The sequence below is a fragment of the Rhipicephalus sanguineus genome, chromosome 6 (assembly GCF_013339695.2).
Source record: "Rhipicephalus sanguineus isolate Rsan-2018 chromosome 6, BIME_Rsan_1.4, whole genome shotgun sequence".
Classification (NCBI taxonomy): domain Eukaryota; kingdom Metazoa; phylum Arthropoda; class Arachnida; order Ixodida; family Ixodidae; genus Rhipicephalus; species Rhipicephalus sanguineus.
The window spans coordinates 123,767,503-123,789,325 of record NC_051181.1 but is presented as its reverse complement, the minus strand read 5'-3'; the positions used below and the strand labels follow the sequence as shown (position 1 = coordinate 123,789,325).

The following is a 21,823-nucleotide window of genomic DNA, read 5'->3' as shown; positions in this document are numbered from 1 at the left end:
GTAACGGCAGAGACCAGTCGATCGGTATTACGACTTCCGCGCGATTGCGGCGATGCCTTCGCGGATAAGCATCAGAAAAGAGCGAAGGCGAGGTGGCGGCCGTCGATGAACGTGCCATTATGACTTATAGCCGACAACCTTATCACAGTCATCTGTAGATATCTGCTCGGCTGCGCGTGTGGCGTACGCCATACACTGTGCGGATTGTCGGCGGTACGAGCACGCCATGCTGCCGTTCGCAAGTTCGCCGCCGCCGCGTCGTGCGAGACCGCTTTAAAGTGCGCGTCGCTTTGTAGAAACGAAAGTAGCTCGCTGTTGTTGAGCGGCGCGGGCACCGAGAAACGTCAATGCACTGACAGCGAGCGTATACTGCGTGTTTGACAACTCAAGTGCGCCGCCCATCGTCGTGCAGGGCTGCGAGAGCATCGCGAAGACGTCGAGTGCGCGTTGCTTGCAAAATGCTTGTCTTCGCCGTGTTGAACGAAGAGGCTAGTCGCCACGCCCGTGCACGGTCCGGAGTGAAGCAAGCACGAAGAACGTACAAACGCGCGCATACGGCATACAGCAAGCGGCCCGGCAGTGACTCCGCAAGCCGAGTAGGCGACGCGCTGCACGCAACTAGCCAGGGATGATCGGCTCCACGTCGCGGTCCCGCGCTTCGGTGAAATGGTGTCAGCTCATTGCAAAGGCGGTTAATTCACTCGTGAGCACGCAGCGGGCGTCGCTTCACGACGCGAAAAGGCTTAGCTTGTCACTGAAGGGGTTGTTAGCACTTTAATAAAAGTGCAAAGAAAAAAAAACGGCTTGGCCGCTAAGCGCACGTTTTTAAGGGCGAGTCCACATGCAACGAACTACTGATATAACGACCACTTTTCGCGACACTTTCGAGTTCGTTATAAACGGGTTCAACTGTACTAGGTTTGCTGACAGTTGCCAGCCAGCGCTGAAGATCTCTTCAGTATTTCTCGCAATGATAGGTGCTTTACAGTCGTTCCACTCATGCTGAACCCTACAGACACCCCAATGTTGCCGTTTCTACTGAACTGCAATGATGACATTTTGAAAATTCCGCAAGAACATAAATGCGCATTCCGCAACTATGTCGATATCTTAAGTGGGGCATTGCATGTATGCAGATAGAGAACAGTGTAGAACTTAACCAAAAGGAAGGAAATGAGAGTTGCACAAAATACAAACCTTTAACACTTCGTAAATAGAGGCATATACGAGAGAAGCATTAGAGGATACTGCACAGATAGTCTATGTAGCAATTTTATGTATATGTGCGGGACGGTGGCATGGGGGAGGGTTGTTTCGTACCAGTACGATGGCAGAAGCAATTCACTGAAGCAAGGACACCAGTGAAACTCTTACCCTAAACCGTCTAAAGGACATTTTTTTCATTGACTAGTACAGATAATACCTCAATATATCTGGGATCAAGTAAGTAGACTTCAGTGTACTACACCAAGACAACAGTAGAAATCACACTGATAACCCTCGTGAAACATTACATCCAAGTTCAGTGTAACAGAATTGATCGATAGTAGTAATTTCTCCATTATGGTATTCATTCATGCTGTAGGAGGCTTAGACAAGCAACCCACAACGTACTTGCCAGGTCAACTTGCTTAGACAAATCCCTGGAGTTATCCAAAGCACCACATAAAGTTGACACTGGGAAATATTTGGTTTTTTAATTCTTTTCTGACATACAAAGTTTCTGTTATAGATAAAATTGCACCTATGTTATTCTATATGTTGCTGCCCTGACGAAGACAGGTAGACCTGTCAAGGCACTGGCTCCAACGGCATTCCCTGTTCAATGATTTTTCATCAATTCAAGCCCGCATCCTCCCTAGAACTCTGGATTTTTGTATGGAAATGTTGCTAAATTCGACACATGATCCTTAAAAATGCAAGTAGTGTGAGCGCTGCTGAATTATTGGGGAGTTAAATAATAGATTGCAAATTAACTGTGCCCTTTCCTGAAAGCATTCCTCTTCTTGCTGGACCAGAACACAATGCTTCTATGCGTGTTGCAACGAAACGATCTGAAACATCTCTGACCAATTCGAATTCTTCATCAACTAGGAAGCCTTCTTTCTGCGAAATCAGTAGGGAATTTAATACTACTAATATTAGACATAGCACCACACATGGCCACTGGAAAGGACACTAAGAGGACGGGCGTTGTGTTGCCATTATCAGTCTATTATTATTATCATTATTATTACTGAACGTAAGCCAACTAGTCTAACCGCAGGTACTAAAGGCATATGGACTTTCCTTGTAGCTTCTTGCTACAAATGAATGAAAGAAAATTTTTTTTTCTCTTTTCCAAACCTACTTCTCATTTGTGGGTTTGCACAGCACTTATTTGGTCATAAACAGCACCAGATGTTGCTTCTCAGCTGCAGCATGTACAATCAAGCTTTCAGAAAGAAGTGCATTTGTGCAGTAAGCACAATAAGCTCATGCTCTACGTCTGTTTCTCATGCTGATAAACTACGAACAGATGGGTCGCAATGACATCGTAGTGGTCACCATCTCAAGCTACTGACATGTCGAGCTGTGTAAAGTATAATTGCGTCAATATGGCAGCGAGGCCAGTTTTAGCGGGCGACAAACCCACAAGTGATACTCTTACAAAAATGTTCTTCACTAAAACACGAAAACAACGTATGCACGGTGACAACATGATGCACTTAAATCACGATGGCCGTCATGTTTAGTTATACTAGCACGTTGAGAAGCTACATCCACGACATCATGAAAAACTGTCGATCAGCATTTGTGGCCGACTGTACATTGGCATTTCATAAAGGACTACATAGCAGTGTCAGGAGGGAATCCAGAGCTTAAATCCGAATATTATGACCTTCACACCCCCCCATTCACCCTTGAAGCTTGTGCGAGTAACACCAGCATGTGGTATGTGACAAGCTCATAATGTACTTCTTTCCAGCTGTTACAGTGTCTTAAGAAAGCGCACTAAAATTAACTTATTACTGATTTCAAACAGTCTTGTGATTATCATCATCATTACAAATCACCATCTCAGAGCCATGGCATAGAAGAAAGCTATATAACCTGGACCCAAGCCTGGTGGTACACACCTTTTCTAGTTCTTTCTGAAGGGCTTCGGCCTCGGCATCTGTGATCTCCTCAACGGTGCACTCTTCTTTGTCCTTCTTGATTTTTGCCTTCCGCCGCTCCTCAGCCTCTTTAGACTTCTTTTCCTTCTCTGCCTTCTCTGCTAGTGCCATGGACTCGTACTTGGAAAACTTCTCGAGGATAAGCTGAAACACATGTAAAAAAATCGTCATTATTCTATTCTGATGTCCACTGCAGGACGAAGGCCTCCAATGATGTCCGATTTACACCGCCTTTCACGAGCAGATTTCATTTTATACCTGCAAGATTTCTCATTTCAACATGCCGCCTAACTTTCTGCCATCCTTGCCTGCGCTTTCCATCTTTTGGTATCCATTTGATCACTACACCGATTATCTGTCCTAAGCATTGAACGGCAAAATTATTTTTTTCATAATTGCTAACAAAAACACCAAAAAAGGTAAAATGAAAGGCGTGTGCTCCTTCCATAAAATTATGAGTCCGTTTTGAATTTGGACACAATTATACATTTAGCCCGGACAATAAGTCTGTGACGGGAGTTTCAGCGCCTGAAAGCAACGCTTCGGTTTCGAGAGTTGTCACAGTAAATAAAATTTTCGTATAACACTTTGCCATCTCGGATTACATGATGTTGAACCTAATATCTGACCTGGTGACACAGTATCAGACTCCTAGCCGCAGCATACAAGCCTCATCAGCTACAAAAGCCACCCACTTTTTTGAACAGTTGCTCGAAGAGCCGCACTGGTGCCGAAAGCGCGGCCGATTAAGACAGTGGCATGTAACTTTAACAAACTACAAATGCCACAAAGGGATCGTTTCAGAAAGGCGCAGTTGATTACGAAGATAGGCGCTCGTTAACACTTCAATCGAGTCCACCTGTTTCCATTGATGCAAAATATGTTCAAACACTTCAGAGTTAAGACACAATCGTAGCAACTATACGAGAATGCAGCTGAGAAAGATACGTTACCCACCTTTCTTGCGGAGCCTGGCCCGCCGCCTGTATAGAAATCCGTTTTTCTGGCGAGAAAGCTGAAGATGGTTTCCAGGAGCTAGACAACAAAACGAAAGCACTTCATTACTACAAAAATGTCGAGTCGTCGGGGTTTTGTGTCTTAAGTAACGGTGCACCAACACTATGCTTTTAATAGCGAAGCATCACTACTCCTTTATTATGTTCGTGAGCGGGCAAGAACTTTCTAGAATCGACGTGAACGACAGCGCAGTCACAAGATAAGCGTCAACGCTGTTCGTTTACACTCACGCTGTAACTAGAAACGATCGATAGATCAAGCGTTGACATAACTACGACAATTTCGACGCTATAGTTCAGGCGACGTTGCTTTATTAGTCTCAAAGGCCACCGGGCCCGGTCGACAGACCCGTCAGTCATCGGATCATGCAGGCGTGTTTACGTCGTTAGGCCTAGTGACAACCACGAGCGGTGCAGCGACCGCGCATTTATCGAAGTTCGTGTCAACTCACATGTTGCACGCCACCTTCGTGCTGCTGCGCCAGAGCGAGGAGCATGCCGTCAAATTTCTCCACGTCAGACTCGGGCATTGTGGCGGTGTTGAGCGGCCGAGTTTTAATAATCCGAGACGCAACAAGACAAGAGATCGGCGCACGCCTGTGGTTTACCGGCGTTGCCTGGCAATGCGAAAAGAGAGCGTCATGATCATCATCATGATTATTCTAAAACATGTTTTCAAAGAGTGTTACAAAGAAATAAAACAGACCTCACTTCAATATTAAATTTAAATTTATGAAGATTTCATTTTTGTTAAATTGGGTCAGAGCTAGTTACTAAAAGTGTTTCTGTAGTACAAATTTGGTTACGGTTTCGCTTTTACTGTTTGGTGCAAGTTTGCCAATTAATGCCTCTAAAATTATCACGAGTGTGCATAACTGAGAAGGTAGGATGGCAGTCAATCCTCAGAAAAGCTGTAGAAGAAAAATTTTGAAGGCTTGCTCTTCAGCAGGCACGCAAGCACGATCACCCATTGAAATACTCGGTAAGTCAGTTGAATGCTCACAGCTTGAAGCTCACATAGTGCACACACAAACTGATATGACTTTGTAAACTTCGTTGTGACCGTCGTGATCACGACATGCCATGCCAAGCAAAGCTTCTTCAAAGGTGTTTAGAACATGGTTGCTATGATTTGACTCTGAACTTCAAAAGTGTATTCCCATCGAGATCTGTATTCGCTTTCAGGGATCGTGTGGTACTAATATTTACAAAAAGATGACAGAAGGTGTGTCACATGGCTGGTGTCACTCAAGTCTATTCTTTGCCACCAAATGTGATTTAATAAGCAAGAAAACAAAGCAGCGCGCGAGAGCTGTTCGCCATTTCGGAGGCTATTGAAACAAACCGCGGGTCGTGTAAATTTTCCCCTTTTTATTCCGACAGATGGCGACTTCAGTCAAGCGGGTTGGTTTGTTATCAATAGGGGGTATGCACTGTACCTTGATCCGCGAGGTGGCGATAGCATCGCCGGGCAGCGACGCCATTTTGGCGGTCCGGCCGGTCCGGCCGTTCGTGAGCGCAGTAGCAGGTAGCAGTACCGGCAGTATCGGGCTACGTTCTGTATGCGTTCTGCTTAGCCCACGCACCGCAGTGTCTCGTGCGCGGTGCGTATTTATTACATGAAAATCTTTGAACGAATTTATTTGTGTGTGCGGAGAGACGGTACGTGGCGTGGTTGCACGTCAGCCAGCTGCGACAACGGTGAACTGCGCCGTGTTTGGTTGTAACAACCACACGAAAAAGAAGCCTGTGGATCAGTATGCTGCCTCGGTTGGTTTTTTTTTCATACCAAAGGCCAGCTTTGCAGGTGCAGTGAGCAGCTTGTACCTCACCGTCTTCTTTGATGAGAAGCCACGGCGTAAGGAGCTTTTCATTAAATGACTGTGAATGACGAACCTGGGAGTACAAACAGACAACCTCAGTGATGTGACCTAAACATTTGAAATAAATTAGAAAGCTATCGTAGCTGCAAAGTTGGAACACTAAGAAATGTCTGAATAAAGCAACGTCAACGCTGACTTGCACGACGTAAGTGATCGACGCAATGCGGCTTCTTAAAGTCTGGCGATCGCGTTTAACGCGGAATGGAGTTAGATCATACTTAATCCTTCAGAAAGCTGCGCGTCGCCCTAGCTAGAACTGTCGCTCAACGCTTGCGATAACTCAGCTACACACGAGCAAGCAAATCAGCGGTTGTTGAAATGCGAAAACCATTTAGAAGCAGCCACTGGCAAGTGCTGTAATCCCTTCCTGCCCTGACGTCCCGTTACCGTGTTTACGGGTTTCACACGGCGCTAGCACGACAGAACAAACGCGATTATAAATAAACGGGGAAGTCGGCTTACTTTTCTGACAACAGCGATTGTGCTGTACGGCAGAACTTTGACGCCTGTACTAAAAAGCTGCGATAAATCGGCTACACATTAGCACCGCACGCAGCGGTTGTTGAGAAGCAAAAACCATTTGAAAACAGCACTGCACCAATTGCTGTGATCGCTTTTCTGCCATTACATCCCGTTACTGGGTTTACAGTATCGGCAGAGCGCTCGCACGGCACAATAAACGCGATTACAAGTGGACGAGGGAAGTCTGTTTACCTTTCCAACTGCAACTATCCTGCTGTCTTGGAGAACCTTGACACCCGGCTGCTGCACCCGTCCGCTCGTGAGATAGTTGTGACCGTGCATGGATTTATAAGCTTTCAGTTGCTCACGCGACACAAAACTTGTCTCGCGAACAAGGTAGTCCTTCATGTCGGTGAAGTCGACACGCGGCAGCATGCAGTGCAACATCGGGTTGAAGTTCAGCGTCTTCGAGTGGGTCTGCGCCGCCGCACAGACGCACTTTCGCCAGGTAGCGCAATCGCGCAGGTTTATCTAACCCACGTGCGTGTGCGCTTAAGTCCATTGCAGTCCACAGATGCACCATAAAAAGCGAAAAAACAGATAGTTCCACAGTGCCACCATGAGCGCCGCGAACCACCGAGACCGCCAAAATGGCGGCATCCTGGAACGACGCTAGCGCTCCTTGCGGATGACGTCAGGTGCATACCCCCTATAAAGTTTATTCCTCCTCCTCCACTTGTTGTTGAATTAACTTTATTCTCGTACAGAAAACACGCAGGGAATACGCCGCGGACTAGCTGGTTTTAGTTTTATTTTCTTTAGATGAAATGGTTCGCTGTTCGCTTGCATATTCGGACAAACAAGCACATCTAGTCAGGCCGGAGTACAGGACAGTTCGCTGCAACTGCATGTTCAACGACGACGCAGGTTGTGTTGTACTTCGTTATGCCCATAGTCCTTAGCGAAAAATAAAGGGGAAGGGGGGATTGAACAAACGTCATCCTTTTTTTCCTTTTTTTTGTTTTTGTTTGTTTGTTTGGCACAGCTCCACCACATCATCCGTCTTGCAAGTACCGTACGACAACATATACAGTTGACCCTCGTTATAATGAACACTGATATAGCGAATTATCGGTTATAGAGAACAAAATACGAACGTTGATTGGTCACGCTTCAATTCAACGACATTTATTATTTTCATAACGAAACCGAGAACGCGAAAGCGGCTGCGATATCGGCTGTAACGAAGAAATATTTGGTTCGCACGAAGCTCAAAACTTGAAAGGTAGCTATAAAAAGCAAAAATAAATTTTAAAATACAATTTGCGTCCACATTTCTTTTAATGTGGGTAATTGCCTTGAAAAGCCACCAGACGAAGTTCACATCCTTCTTATCTTCAAATAAATGTGAACGCGGGCCTGTTTTGTCAAACGAAGATTGTTCTGCTGTAATTTCACCTTCTCATGTCTCGGTCTATTTAGTAACGTGTTCCTGACGGCAACTCCGCTCGATTTCGCTGGGCTGTAGAACATGGCGCGGTTTTCATCTTCTTCAAACACCACTTCTCTCTCTGCGTTACAACTTGTGAAAGCTGGGTCCAAGGTGCAAAGAGCTCTTCTGCTTCCGCACGAAATCTTTCGAATGACTCACCGTTCTGTACTACGCCTTAAAAAGAAGCTGATTTTAATCTCCGGGGAGCGTGGCTCGAGGTTACCGAGCACATGGCGCAGTAGCCCGGCCAATACGGGGAGGTGACACTTGAGGTGAAACATATGCAAAGCGCTTGGTCCAAAACACGGATCCAGAATGCGTAACTTCCCATTCAGCGACATCATAGGTGGAGCCTATAAAGTACACTAATATGACACTAGACACCACCGGAGCCGTGATGAACATCATAGGATTTCCTCGGAACCGGGAGACAGCCGCATCTAATCTAAATTGATTATCCGTGGCCTTGATGCCTGAACTCTTAAGAACGGTGTGCCGGCAGGATTGTGTAGCCCAGGTTAGAAACAAAGTGTCTGTGGGTGGGGAGGTTCCGCCTCAGCGTGTCTAGGGCTTGTGTGGTAGTCCAGTACAGTCAAAGCTGGCCTGACAGCTGGCATGATGCCAGCATGACAGCACTGGTTACTGCAGTCGTGTGTCTCTTTGGCGTGTAAAATATGTTTCCGCCGCTAATATGCATCTATATGGCGGAGGGTGAACATGTGTTGCCATTGTGGCAAGCACGTTTGGGTGAAGCGCGCGGGGGTTAGAGCACGTATGACATCATATATGGCGACGTCAAAATGGCCTCACTCATCGACTCATCGATACTTATCCGGTAATCACGCAGTCGTATATGATATGCGCGTCAATTCTGCTACACGCGTTTTGTCACAACTTTATTCAGACGGGCGCTAGCGCCCCTACTGAGAAAGGTTGGGGGAGCGTATCACCCAACTTTTCCGCAGTTGTCATTGTTGGCTGCGCACTGATGAATCAAAACTGAGGCGAAGTTTTCCTGCAGCACAGCAATCACGCAGTATAAAGAAGGATGGGTTACGTTTGTAAAACACGCGGTCAATAAACGCTCATGGCGTGCCCTGACTACCGGAGGATGCACTTGGGTGTCGGAGCATGCCGGCGCAAAGCCTGGCTTATTCCTGGAGCAAATTATGAAGCGATATCTCAGAAAATAAGCGCTTCCATTCATGCATAGCCTGTGCCTATTGCAAGATGAGGTTCCCGCCATCTTTTACGTGCAAATTTGTTTTCGTTGAGAAATTATTTCAAGCGAAAGACAGTTTGTTACTAAGTGACATGTTACAAAAGCTACTACTTAGAAGTTGTCCGAAGTCAAGAAGGGAGCCGACAGTTGGATACACGGAGAAGTTGAGCGAACAGGAGAAAATGCCTCAGAAGGGCTGGCCGACGTTTCGATAGGGGACCTATCTTTGTCAAAGGCGCCTTGTCATCCCTGGCGTGTTAGGTTTAAGGGGTTAGTGATGACGTGATGTCCAGCGGTGGCGCGTCTGTTGCTGTTGGTAATTTCTGCCTGGAAAGAGAACTTTTTTTTCCTTTCTTTGCAGCTCCCTTTAACTCTGAGATGGCAGACCTGAGCGCGGTTGCAAACTTTCTTGAAATGTGGCAAGGGCTAAACTCCTCTGCTTTCTAGTTTCTCTCTTTCCACGCATCTGCAACGCAGCGAGCGCCTCCGCGCCATGTAGGGATCTGTCTGAGAACTAGGATGGATGGATGGATGCTATGAGCGTCCCCTTTATAACGGGGCGGTGACAAGTGTGCCACCACGGTCGACGAAAAAAAAAAAAAAAAACCCTTTACTCTTCTTTTGCTTAGTGTTGGCCTAATGTCTTTACTTCAATTAAAACTATCTTACTCCAGAAAAAAAAAGCTTAAGTTTTCAGCTCCGTTCTCTGCCCTTTACGGCAGAATGTCCTTATTTTTTTCCAATATTTATTTTTGTCCTTTCTCTCTAATTTTCTGCCACCAATACTCTAACCGTCTCTTACTTATTTCAATCGCGGGTGTGTTCAGCTTCCCATCGTTGTCCCTAAAACCCAAGGCTTCTTGAAGGCTCGTGCCCAAACGTGCACCTGGGTGGATATCTCCACATTCAATCAGAACATGTTCCGCCGTTTCCTTATCTTGCCGGCAGCACGTGCATTGTTCTTCTTCTTTACTGAATCTCGCTTTATAACTACCCGTTTTAAGGCAACCCGATCTCACTTCAAACAGTAAAGCGCTTCCCCTTGAATTATCGTAAAATGCCTCCCTCCTTATTTCATTTTTGCCCTTTCGGTATAGTTACTCAAAGCCGGTTTTTTCTCCATAGCTGCCGTCCAATAAATCCTCTCCGCCTCTCTGACTTTTCGCTTAACGCTCTTTGTTGACATAATGCTCACACTACCAGCCGTATATTTACTAGTGAGCCTCCTAGTTCTTTTTCTCCACTGTGTGTCCACGCTCTTCCTATACAAATATAGGAACACCTTCTCTGCCCATCTACTCTCCTTCATATTCCTTAGCCTTTCTTCGAACCTTATTTTGCTCTGAGCCTCCCTCGCCTCAAAACCTGCCCATCCCATATCGCTCTTGACAGCCTCATTTGTCGTCTTCCCGTGAGCACCCAACGCGAGGCGTCCCACAGTCCTTTGATTTATATCCATTCCCGATCGCACCTCTGCCCTCATGCACGCCACTGAGGTCCCAAAAGTAAGCCTCGGAACCATTACACCTTACAGGTTACACCTTACACATTACAGGTGGCTACGACAGCGCCATCTAGTGAACACTCCAAGAACTAGAGGTGGCCACCAACTACTACTACTACTACATACTACAGAGGAGGGACAGACCCACACCCTAAGGAGCTTCGCCCCTAAAAGGAATGACACATATCCATGTATATATTTATATTATGCTAATCGGAACACTGTCCTGTGCAGGAGACAGTGCCCACCCGCTGCAGTCTTGGCTGCTTGTCCCACCCTTGAGCACATCCTGCCGCCTGCGGGATCCCCTGCTTCCCGATTGTACCGCACCCGGACTCTTCACTGTTGTGCGTCGTGGAACGGTGCATTGGAGTCCCCAAGAACCGCTTTCGGTGCCTGCAGTGGTACAGAGCATGACACCTGCTTGCCACGCAAACGGCCCGGGTTCGATCCTCAATGGGACCGAAGATTTTTATTGTTTATTTGCATTTTTCTTGATTTTTCGCTCACGGACGATATTTCGCACACAAGCGACGTAGCGACACCGACACTGAGGGCAGCATTTCTGCGGAACGAGCTCTCTAACGCTTGCAGTGTATGAAATCACACTCTAAATACATGTATGTGGTTATCAGCAGACGTGGTAGACAAACGCCGCGACATACAACAATACCCAATGCTAAAGAGTCATACTGTCCCTGATGCATTCCCCTAGGACGACTCCAATGTGAAAGACAAGTTCTTTTTCTTCTGAATCGATTGCATTGCTGGGCGCTACATGACGTCACATAGCTAGCCCCAAAAAGCCAACCTGCTCCGACACTCCATTCCCTCTTTATGAGGTCTCTCTGTGCTGTAGTAAGCATTCTCGCAGCGCTTCCAGACTATCATTTGCGCATGCACCGGGTCGCCTGGAAGATGGAGATCCTCTTGAAGTCGAGCTTCCGTGAAAGTGTCCAAGAGTGCGTTGAATGGTGGACTACATCATTTAACAAACATCGTTTTCCTTTCACAGCGAAGCTGTATATGGCTAGGACATTCCGTTTGTACGCCGCCGAAAACTCCCTAGTGCCCTGTAGGAAGCAGTGCAAAAAAAAAAAAAAAGAAAAAGAAAACTCACAGGCTCACTTATGCATTCGGCTAAGACGACTCGAAGGCGAAAGCCATCTTGTTCTTCTTTCTCTTCTCACTCTATCTATTGATTCTGCCCCACTCTCCTCTGAAAGCTTTCTGCACCTCACCTGGCTTTGAACTGCATCCATGATCGGCGCACCGATCACGGAGGCTGTGCAATGTGACGATGTCAAGTGATGACGTCATCATGTGATCTCACAGTGTATGACGTATGACGACGTCACAAGTTTTGGTGATTATGTTGTCCTCGCGTGATGATGCTTTGTATCGCTCCTGTTGACGTTGCCAACGCAGATGGTCGATTTCGCGTTTGATGAGGCATATAAGGCTTTCGCATTGATATTGCGTAATGAACGTTAACAACCTGGCCTTACATACCAAACTGGCCTCCACACTGTCGCCTATGTGCCGTGCGCTAAACAGCTTCGCTGGTCATCCGTTTTACAGAGTGGAATGACTCCTCAATCTTTTTTTATTGCGACAGCAATTATATGGACAATCTCGACGGGTCATTGTCATCGCCTTTGGCGTCACCGTCATTTTCCGTATAAAGTCCAAATTGACAGCATCACCCCGCGCATCTTATGTTCTACAAGGGCCTTTGGGAGGCGTTGGTTCCACCCACGAGTAAAAGCTCGCGAGAGCGCGCGACGAACGCGGCTGAAGCCGAGATAAAACGAGCCGACCGTGTCCGTTGCACGGAGGGCGCATGCGATATCAGCCCGCGTGCGCTGAAATGCCCTGCCCGCCTTTCGTAAGGAGCATGAAGGGAGGCCAGAAAAAAAAAATTGAACGTCACTTTGTAAATAAATTCCAAGGTGTGTTCGGCGAAAGGCTGTGGCCATTCGACTCCGCCGCTGGACGCCGCCGCCGCGCTGCGCAACAGTTGTGCAACGCGCATTGGAAGGAACAACGCGCAACTGCTTCGCGTTCACGGACGGACGCCGCCGCTGGACACCGTCACCGCATTGCGCAACAGTTGCACAACGGGCAACTGTTGCTATGCGCCGCTGTGCCATCACGGGATTGCTGAGAGTGTGAGGGGGAGAGGCCACAGCTGGGACCGAGCCAGGGCACGGACGGACGAACGCAAGTATGAGACATTAAAGTCTTTCGCCTTAAAAGAGAAAAGAAGGGGATCTGCGTCTCTCGAAGGTCGCTGCGGCGCGCTATCTCGAAGCATCAGGAGACGGCTCATAAACTTGCTGCGCACTGAACGCTTACTTGGCGTTTAGAGAATTGACAGCACGAAAACCGCTTCGGTCCCGGGAGCGGCCATATATTCTCTTAAACCAGTAATTTGTTGTGTTACGCGAGATCGGATCCAAAAGAGAGGGGGGGGGGAGGCTGTGTAACATGGCGTAGCCGTTTCACAGTGGGCCACGTCAGGGCCGACAGTGAATTAATGTGATTACATTTTAAAAGAAAGCAAGGAGAAATTCGAATTGGGACCCTAGCACACACGAGCTCGAAAGTGCAGAGCCTTTTAGGCGTATTTATCGCAAGAGCTTTTACAAACCCGGATGTGTTCGACTCAGTGTTGGCGGTAACGCGTTACAAGTAACGGCGTTACCGGTAACGCGTTCCTTTTTTCGGTAACTTAGTAACGTACTGGTTACAATTTCGCATCTGTAACGGGTAACGTATTTACGTTAACATTTTTCGGTAACGTGCGGTGTCACCTTACTCGTTACTTTTTCATCCTGTAGTTGCCGTTTTCCCAGAGCTCGCCCCAACGAATTCTTTTGTTGCAACGTCAGAGTGCTGTCGGCCTGCCAGGCACTGACAAAGAAAGCGCGGGCGGAATCGATTTTGTTTGGCCATCGCCACACAAACCTTGAAGAAAGCCGCGGAATCCGCCATGAGAAACTGTACGTACAGATATGCTTTTAAAGGAAGTGGACGAAGATCTTTCCCGAGAGGCTGCGACAACATAAAAACAATGATTGCAAGTTCGAGTGACAAAGGAGTACACTGGCTCAGCACAGCGTGGTGAACGACCACCCTATCGAATTAGACAACTCACGCGTCGTCAACTTCGAGTGGCTTTTTTGTGGAATCCTGGCCCATTGAGGCGACAGCTGGTAACGTCAACCGGTCTATAGGTGCGCTGCCGATCGAGAGTCTGCCTTATCATGGAGAATAGGCGTGGCCCCACGGCTGGAAGAAAACCCTGAAAAAGAATGCGAGTGGGACGTGAAACGTCGGATTTTTTCTTGTAACGCAAAAAAAGAAAAATTATTTTTACTCACTACCTTGGTTGGCGTACCTGTGTTTCAACCAACGCCCATTAATACGTCACCCGAACAGCCTTAACCGCGGTTAAGCTAACAACGATTACGGCTAACCATGGTTACAGGTAGCTACACGGCAGATAACCGCAGTTACTCTCCTAACCGTGGTTATCGCAAACGGGTGATTCCACGAGAGATCGACACGGATCCGAAAATGGATCTTTTCGATTTGATTGAGTATTTTATATTTTATGCACATACCACTTGCATATACCTACAATGGTATGGCATAGTGGTATGGTACATGCATAGTGGCACAGAACGCGCTGCAAGTTTCGAGCTGCTTGTCGTTCTTCGCGTGACATAACAATTTGTTGCTAAGCATTCACTCCTTCGCCCTTGTGGTGAAACAATGCACAACAAACGCTCAACTACGCCTGTGAAGAGACTTTTCACTTTCGTGTTATACCGATTCCTATGGCAGGGAAATCAGCCATGTTTTTTTTTTTTTTTTTTTTTTTTGAAGATACATACCCCGAGCACGCAGTCTAAACAACGAAATGCGTTCAGACTGCCAGGCCGGTTGCCCATCACTTCCAAAAAAAAAAAAAAAAACGGAGTGCCTTCTTCGGCCGTACGCATGAGGACGCGCGTGCTTCGAAGCAGGAACACCGTAATTTAAGAGTCGAACAAAGGACTAAAACGAAGTGAAGGAAACGGAGAAAAACTCGAACCGCTGCCTGTGACCGACCACACGCGGTGCTCCGGCTCTTTAGTGAAGGCACGAATTTAGCTTAACAGGACACCGAATGTTTTTGTGAATGCGGGACAAAAATAGAGCGCCTCGGAATTAGAGAGAGCGGATGGGCACTTCAGGTTGAACGAACTTCGGAACTTACTTTCTTCTAGTAACCTCCATTTATATTTTACTGCATGACGAAGACGAGGAAGAAATACAAGGGCGGCGTCGTCTTTATTGTCGGCTTGCATTTATGTATTTTTTTTTTGCAACCCGAGACATGCAAATCGAGTTGAGTCAAAACGAATCCGCGTAGAATAATGACAGGCTTTGTTCTTTGCGAGACGTACTTACCACTGACGCTGTAATAATAAAAGAATGACAGCGAGCAAGGTAATAACCACTCTATCCTTTGGTTGCTATAGGTGCAACAAAAAGTAAATGATCATATAAGTTTGTACCAATGAGAAGACCTACACACGGCTTTGTTGGAACGTTCGCAACTCAGCAGTTAAACTCGCCAAACATGTTTACATCGCTGTCTTTTCTTTCCTTCAATGAAGCTAGTACAGAAAGCAACGTATAAAACCAAGAAATAGGTTGCGTGCTTTAGTTTGCATTGACCATGCAAACGTCTAGAGTAATAGCACGTTGTTGTGTACGTTGATCGCTTTATGATAGGCGTATTAGACAACGCGAGCTTGTAATTTCTACTGAAGACTGGACTGGTCTTTACGTCTATAGGACCCTGTCGGTTGTGTCTCAATCAAGCCTCGCTGCTTGCATTCGCTACGTGCAGTTGTGTGCAGTTGAAGCACGATCCCCTTAATATCGCGGCATCTCTGTTTACATCTTTTTTTTTTTTCTTAGGAAATACGTAGGCATGCATGTAGAATGCATTTGCGATCACAGTTACCGTAGCTCAGTATACTGCGATATCAGATGGTTCTGCTAGTTAATGGAATATGGAAGATACGTTGTATGTCATGCATTTGTATCAGGCACGCACTCTGCTGGTTAATGAGACATTACAGACAGCCCGCTTTCTCTGTTTTATTGTCGTACGTTTTCGATCTCTAAGCAATCATTTGAAAGGCGGATCTCGAGCTGCTTTCGCTCTGGTAGGCATTATTACAGATGCTCGTGTTTTTTTGCGTTTTGAACGCAGCATATGACCATGTGCATATACCAAAAATAGTAGGCCTTCAGGCGAGGTTTTCAGTTCAGTCTCGATCGAAAACCCAGTCATGAACCCTGACAGTATGATGTACTGAAACAACCGTGTGTGTGTGTGTGTGTGTGTGTGCGTGCGTATATATATATGAAAGAAAACTAGTCACAGTGAAAAACATAACATTTATTCTGAGCTTTCGGCCGGGGACCGGCCGAAAGCTCAGAATAAATGTTTTTATGTTTTTCACTGTGACTAGTTTTCTTTCATATAATTAAACCAATAGCCAGGAACATTCTTTCGAAAAAAAAAAAATATATATATATATATATATATATATATATATATATATATATATATATTATATATATATATATATATATATATATATATATATATATATATATATATATATATATATATATATATATATATATATATATATATAAAGCAAGAACGCTACCAACATAGATCTCAATTAGTTGGTGCCTATTCATGTGAAACGGCTGGCCGTGCGAACTCGGACACAAGAGAGAAGTCAAGATACCAAAAACGTTTGTGCACTTTGGTGACCTTCCGGCGTTTCTGGTGTCTTTTCTCTCTTGTGTCCGTGTTTGCCCGCCCGGTCTTTTAACACATATGTGCAGTCCTGTAACACGAACTTCCCATCATCGCCAGTCCCGTGAATCCCCTGCCGCCGGCATTTATTTCATGTCGCCCTTTACTAAAATAAGGAAGGAAGGAAACAGAAAAAGGAGAAGGCAGGGAGGTTAACCAGAAACACTTCCGGTTGGCTACCCTACACTGGGGGGTCGGGGAAGGGGAATAGAAGGACGAGAAATAGAAAGGAGGAAAGAGAAAAGAGAGAGAGAGAAGAGATGCAGTGCATTCACTACAGCGTGCGGGATTGCACCACAAGTCAGAGGCGTTCGCATAAGCCCGTCGTTCTCAAAAAACACAAGAGTGCTTTCACTGCTTTGTGGGCCGCCGAGAGATGTGGACGGTGCTGTAGTAGCACCTGCACGGAAATTGGCCGATCATCCAGTCGCCGCAGTGCGTTGGACAGTACTTGTCTCTCCGAGGAAAAACGAGGGCAGTGGCACAGCAGGTGTTCGATGTCTTCTTCGGTGCCGCAAACATCACACGCCGCGCTGTCCGTCATTCCGATTAACGTTGTATATGCCTTCGTAAAAGCAACTCCCAACCAAAGGCGATAGAGAAGCGAAGCTTCGCGTCGATGAAGGCCGGATGGAGGTTGGAGTTGCAGTGAAGGGTTCAGTTGATGTAGTCTGGTATGTCTGATGCTTGGTGCGTTCCACTCCGTAGGTGTGAGACTGCGGGCCAGTTGTCGAATCTGCCTTGCAGCGTCTGTCCTTGAAAGCGGAATTGTGGCAATGTTTGCTTCCTGATGTGATGCGCGAGCAGCGTGATCGGCGGAATCATTTCCACTGATTCCACAGTGGCCAGGTAACCACTGGAAGTCAATATCGTGGCCTTTTTGAATTACGTGGTGGTGAAGCTTTACGGTTTCATACGTCAACTGTTCGTGGCATCCTCGTCGGAGAACTGACCGCAGGCACTGTAACGCCGGTTTTGAATCAGAAAACACAGCCCATTTACTTGGTCTTTCAGTATCAATAAATTCTAGTGCGCTGCGCAGAGCCGCGAGTTCTGCCGCCGTAGACGTCGTCGCATGTGAAGTTTTAAGACGCAGAGTTATCCCTTGTGATGGTATAACCACCGCACCACCAGAACTGGACGACGTAGTCGAGCCATCCGTATAGATGTGGACGTGGTTACCGTAGTTTTCGTAGAGTAGGAGTAGGCTCAATTGTTTCAGTGCATGTGTCGGTAGGTCTGACTTCTTCCGCACTCCCGGAACCGTTAGGTGAACTCGTGGGCGGCTCAAGCACCACGGAGGGAACACTGGCTTTGACGCAGGTGCGTACCCCGCAGTAAATGACGAGCGATGTTTGCCGACAGTGGCACTATATGTCGTGCGGGGCCTTTCAGCAGCGAGGCTCGCCAGATGGTGGGAAGGGGTCCTGTCATAATGCCTGAGGTACGTACGCATTGTCTCCGTGATAATGTGTGTCGTTATTGAGTAGTCTTGCGCGATGGCAATGGTTTCAGCCGTTGACGCGCTGCGGGGTAACCCAAGGCATATCTTAAGAGCTTGGGCTTGAATGCTCTGAATCGCGCGCAGGTTAGTCTTGCCGGTGTTCGATATTGCAGGCAAACTGTACCGTAGGAATCCAATAAACAGAACCCTGTAAAGTTGTAACATAGATGGTATCGGCACTCCCCATTTTTTTCCTGCAAGGAATCTGAACATGTGACATATAGCAGTCAGCCGCTTCTTCAAGTAGTTCACGTGTGGAGTCCAAGACAGGTTTCTGTCAATTATGACTCCCAAGAACCTGTGGCTTCTGCTGAATGATATAAGGTCTCCGTTAATTGATATACCATAGGCAGACATTGGCTTCCTCGTGAATGCTACCACTGCACATTTCCCGCAAGACACTTCCAGGCCTTGTTTACGAAGGTAGCAGGACGTCATTGTGGCTGCCTTCTGAAGGCGTGCGCGAAGCTGAAGCCGTGTCACACCTGAAGTCCAAATGCAGATGTCGTCAGCGTAGATAGAAAGCTTTACGGTGCTTGGTAGGCTTTCGACCAGTCCAATGAGGGTTAGATTGAAAAGCGTAGGGCTTAGAACTCCTCCTTTAGGGACTCCTCGGCTACTGTAATACTCAGTTGTCGGGCCATTCTCCGTGGTGACGTAGAACGACCTTCTCTGCAAGTAGCTGCACACCCACATATATACCTTGCCACCAAGACCTACTGTTTCTAATGCACTCAGGATGGCTTCATGGGAGACATTATCATAAGCCCCCTTGACGTCTAGAAACAGAGCAGCACACAGTCTCTTACAGGTCTTCTGGTGTTCGACATATGTCACCAGATCAACAACGTTGTCTGTTGCCGATCGGCCGCACCTGAATCCGGCCATGGCATCTGGATAGATTTCATAGTGCTCCAAGTACCATTCCAGTCGTGTTAGAATCATTCTTTCCATTGTTTTTCCCACGCAACTGGCAAGCGCGATAGGACGGTATGAGGAAATGTCCAGCGGCGACTTGCCGGCTTTGAGAAGCGGAATGAGGCGACTTGACTTCCATGCTTGGGGAACTGTACCAGTCTGCCAGGAGTCGTTGTATAGGTGCAGGAGTGCCTTCCGAGCTTCGTCTCCAAGGTTACAAAGAGCACGATATGTAACGCCGTCAGGTCCTGGCGCCGAAGAACGTCTGCACAATGCCAGTGCCAGAGTTGCCACTGACTTTCGAGTAAATGTCGCCAATCGACGAGCAAAAAGTCGCCAAAAGCGCCATATTTTTTACAAATTTCGCCAAAAAAAGTCGCCATTCTGGATATGTGCGGCATACCTAGTATAATAAAAATTTCCACTCACGTATAGACCCGTAGAAGACAGTGCCATCCAAGACCCTTGGATTATAGTGACTTTTCTCAATGCCAGTCGTATCGCCCGCTTCACCGTGGGAGTGCATGGTGCTGCTTCTCCGATTAGCCGCAAGATGTGCGTGGTGGCGCAAGGGTGAATGAATGAAACGCTCATGATATCCTTCCATACCTGTCCGCTCGTTTTAAAGGTAAAAGTGTGGTAAACCTTGGGCGAAAACCGTGAAAGCGTTGTTTGTAGACAGCTTTACGTACCCTTATATGAATTAAAAGGATTAAAAGGTTTATTGAAGGTAACACGACAGAATTCTTACAGAAACCGATCATTAGTGAGACTTACACCTTTTCAGTGTGAACTAATAATACCGGACGCCACCAACCCTTTCTTATAGTCACTTGTATCTACACGCGTCAATCCGATTAATGATCAGGTAGACAGTGTAAAACGTTACATAGCAATTGTTTTCATTGCACACGCTCACCGAGAACAGTGGAAAATGCCTCAATAAATAATTTTTTACTGCACAAATAGTCGCGTATCCGCCTCTCTTCGCTATTTTAAAACAGTCTTTACGAGCTGAATTGGGGGTACTCAAACAGCGAATAAGTCGCCAAGCTATTCAGAACAGTTGAAGCTTTGGCGGAAGACATGGTCGGAACACGCGGCCAACCCGTCGTCTAGCCCCTTCAGAAGCGATACTTCAGAGAAGCGTAAAGCACCTAAAGCTATAAACTTATAGTCAAACACTGCCCCCTCGCGGTTCACAAGGCAGTCCGCTGACTTACATTTTGTTAGAATGTCGCTGGGGGACGTTCCAGTACCTCCTGCGTCTAGATGGGATCTCGGACTAAGGATCCCACTCACTGATCTTCTCACAGAACATCAAATAAACGTTTTCTACATGAATTGAGGAGATACACACGAGTTACAAGACGGACATACCGAATGACGAGTAATGTGCACATTCTACTCGTGGTTCTGAAACCAAGAAAAAATAGAGAATGTTGCCGCTCATTCGTTGGGAAGACACTGAGCTTAGGATGCATAACTCGGTGGAGACTTAAGCCGAAAATCGCCAAAAATTCGCCATGTCGCCATTCATCATTTTAGGTCGCCACGAGCCTCTCAAATTCGCCAATTTGGCGAAAAGTAGCCACCATTGGCAACCCTGGCCAGTGCAGCTTCTAGCTCATCCATAGAAAACAGGCACTCCATGCGGTGATCACGTGAGAGAAATGGGTGGTCGAGCTCCACCGTCCTTGTATCTGTGAAATTTGAGTCGCCGGCAATCCTTCTACAGAAGGATTCTGCGACGTCAATCTCGTTACACTGCAAGTGAAGTGCCAGAGATTTAAACGGGTGTCGCTGACCAAAGGTTGTGCGAAGACCACGGACAGTTCTCCATATAAGCTTTAAAGGCTTTCGCGGATCCAACGACTCGCAGAAAGATGCCCATCGTCGCGAAGCCAGTTTATCCATGTGACGATGTATTTCTTCTGAGTGCGTCAAGCCAGTCTCAAATCATCCTTGCACTTTGTGCGTCTATATCTTCGTTCCGCGCGACGGCGCATTGCACGAAGCTTCTCAAGTTCGATGTCAAAATCGGTGCGTGTGTAACTCGTATAACTCGTCAAAAGCGAATGCGTGGGCGTCCTTTATCGCGGCCTCTAGGTTATAGGATGAGCCGTCACTACAACAGTCTTCCATTATCGTCTTGAATTTCGGCCAATCGGTGCATTGGAGGGCTCTGGAGGACTTGGAGCTGGTCAAACCTTCTATCCTCAGATAAGTTGGAATGTGGTCACTACCCCGCGTTTCCAAATCTGAAAACCAGTGCACTTTTCTCGTGAACGAGCGTGAAACAAGAGTGAGGTCCAGGCAGCTGCTGTAGGCTGATCCACGTAGATATGTAGGGCTTCCATCATTAGAAACACTGAGAGTAAGATTCGTATTCTTCTTAACATTGCAAAGCGCTTAAACAATGATGGACCAAGTGTATTTTTTAGGAAATCCGCAGCATAAGTATAAAGCCATGAAAGGCAAACTTTGCCAACAACCTGCAAATATGGACAGGCAAAAAACATCTACTGAGTACGGCGATAGAAGAGCCAGATATGACACGAAGAAGGAAACACTCGAAAGTTCTTCGAGAAGCAAAGATTCGTCCTGGTCAGGGAAAACACCATGCCAATCGCGCGCGATTATTCACACATCGCGTGTAAAGTTTATTCGTGTGCAAGGAAGTCGTCAATAATTATAAAACAAATTTCAGAAGCGCCATCCTTACAGCACCTTTTCGTTCTCTCTCTGGCTACGCGCTGAAAAAAAAA

The 21,823-nt window shown here is 46.8% G+C and overlaps 1 protein-coding gene across 8 annotated transcripts in view; it reads right to left on the bottom strand.

Annotated features, from left to right (window-relative positions):
- The window catches only part of LOC119396332 (nuclear migration protein nudC), a 232,691-nt gene that overhangs the window by 118,728 nt on the left and 92,140 nt on the right, over positions 1–21,823 (bottom strand). For 6 of the 8 annotated variants that reach the window (XM_049417049.1, XM_049417046.1, XM_049417045.1 and 3 more), the window contains exons 3-5: positions 4,627–4,791; positions 4,116–4,193; positions 3,120–3,302 (exon numbers count right to left, since the gene is read on the bottom strand). In XM_049417049.1, the coding sequence (XP_049273006.1) occupies positions 3,120–3,302; positions 4,116–4,193; positions 4,627–4,791 (426 nt within the window). The remainder of the gene's footprint in view (positions 1–3,119; positions 3,303–4,115; positions 4,194–4,626; positions 4,792–21,823) is intronic. The other 2 variants (XM_049417050.1, XM_049417051.1) reach the window with 1 other exon arrangement.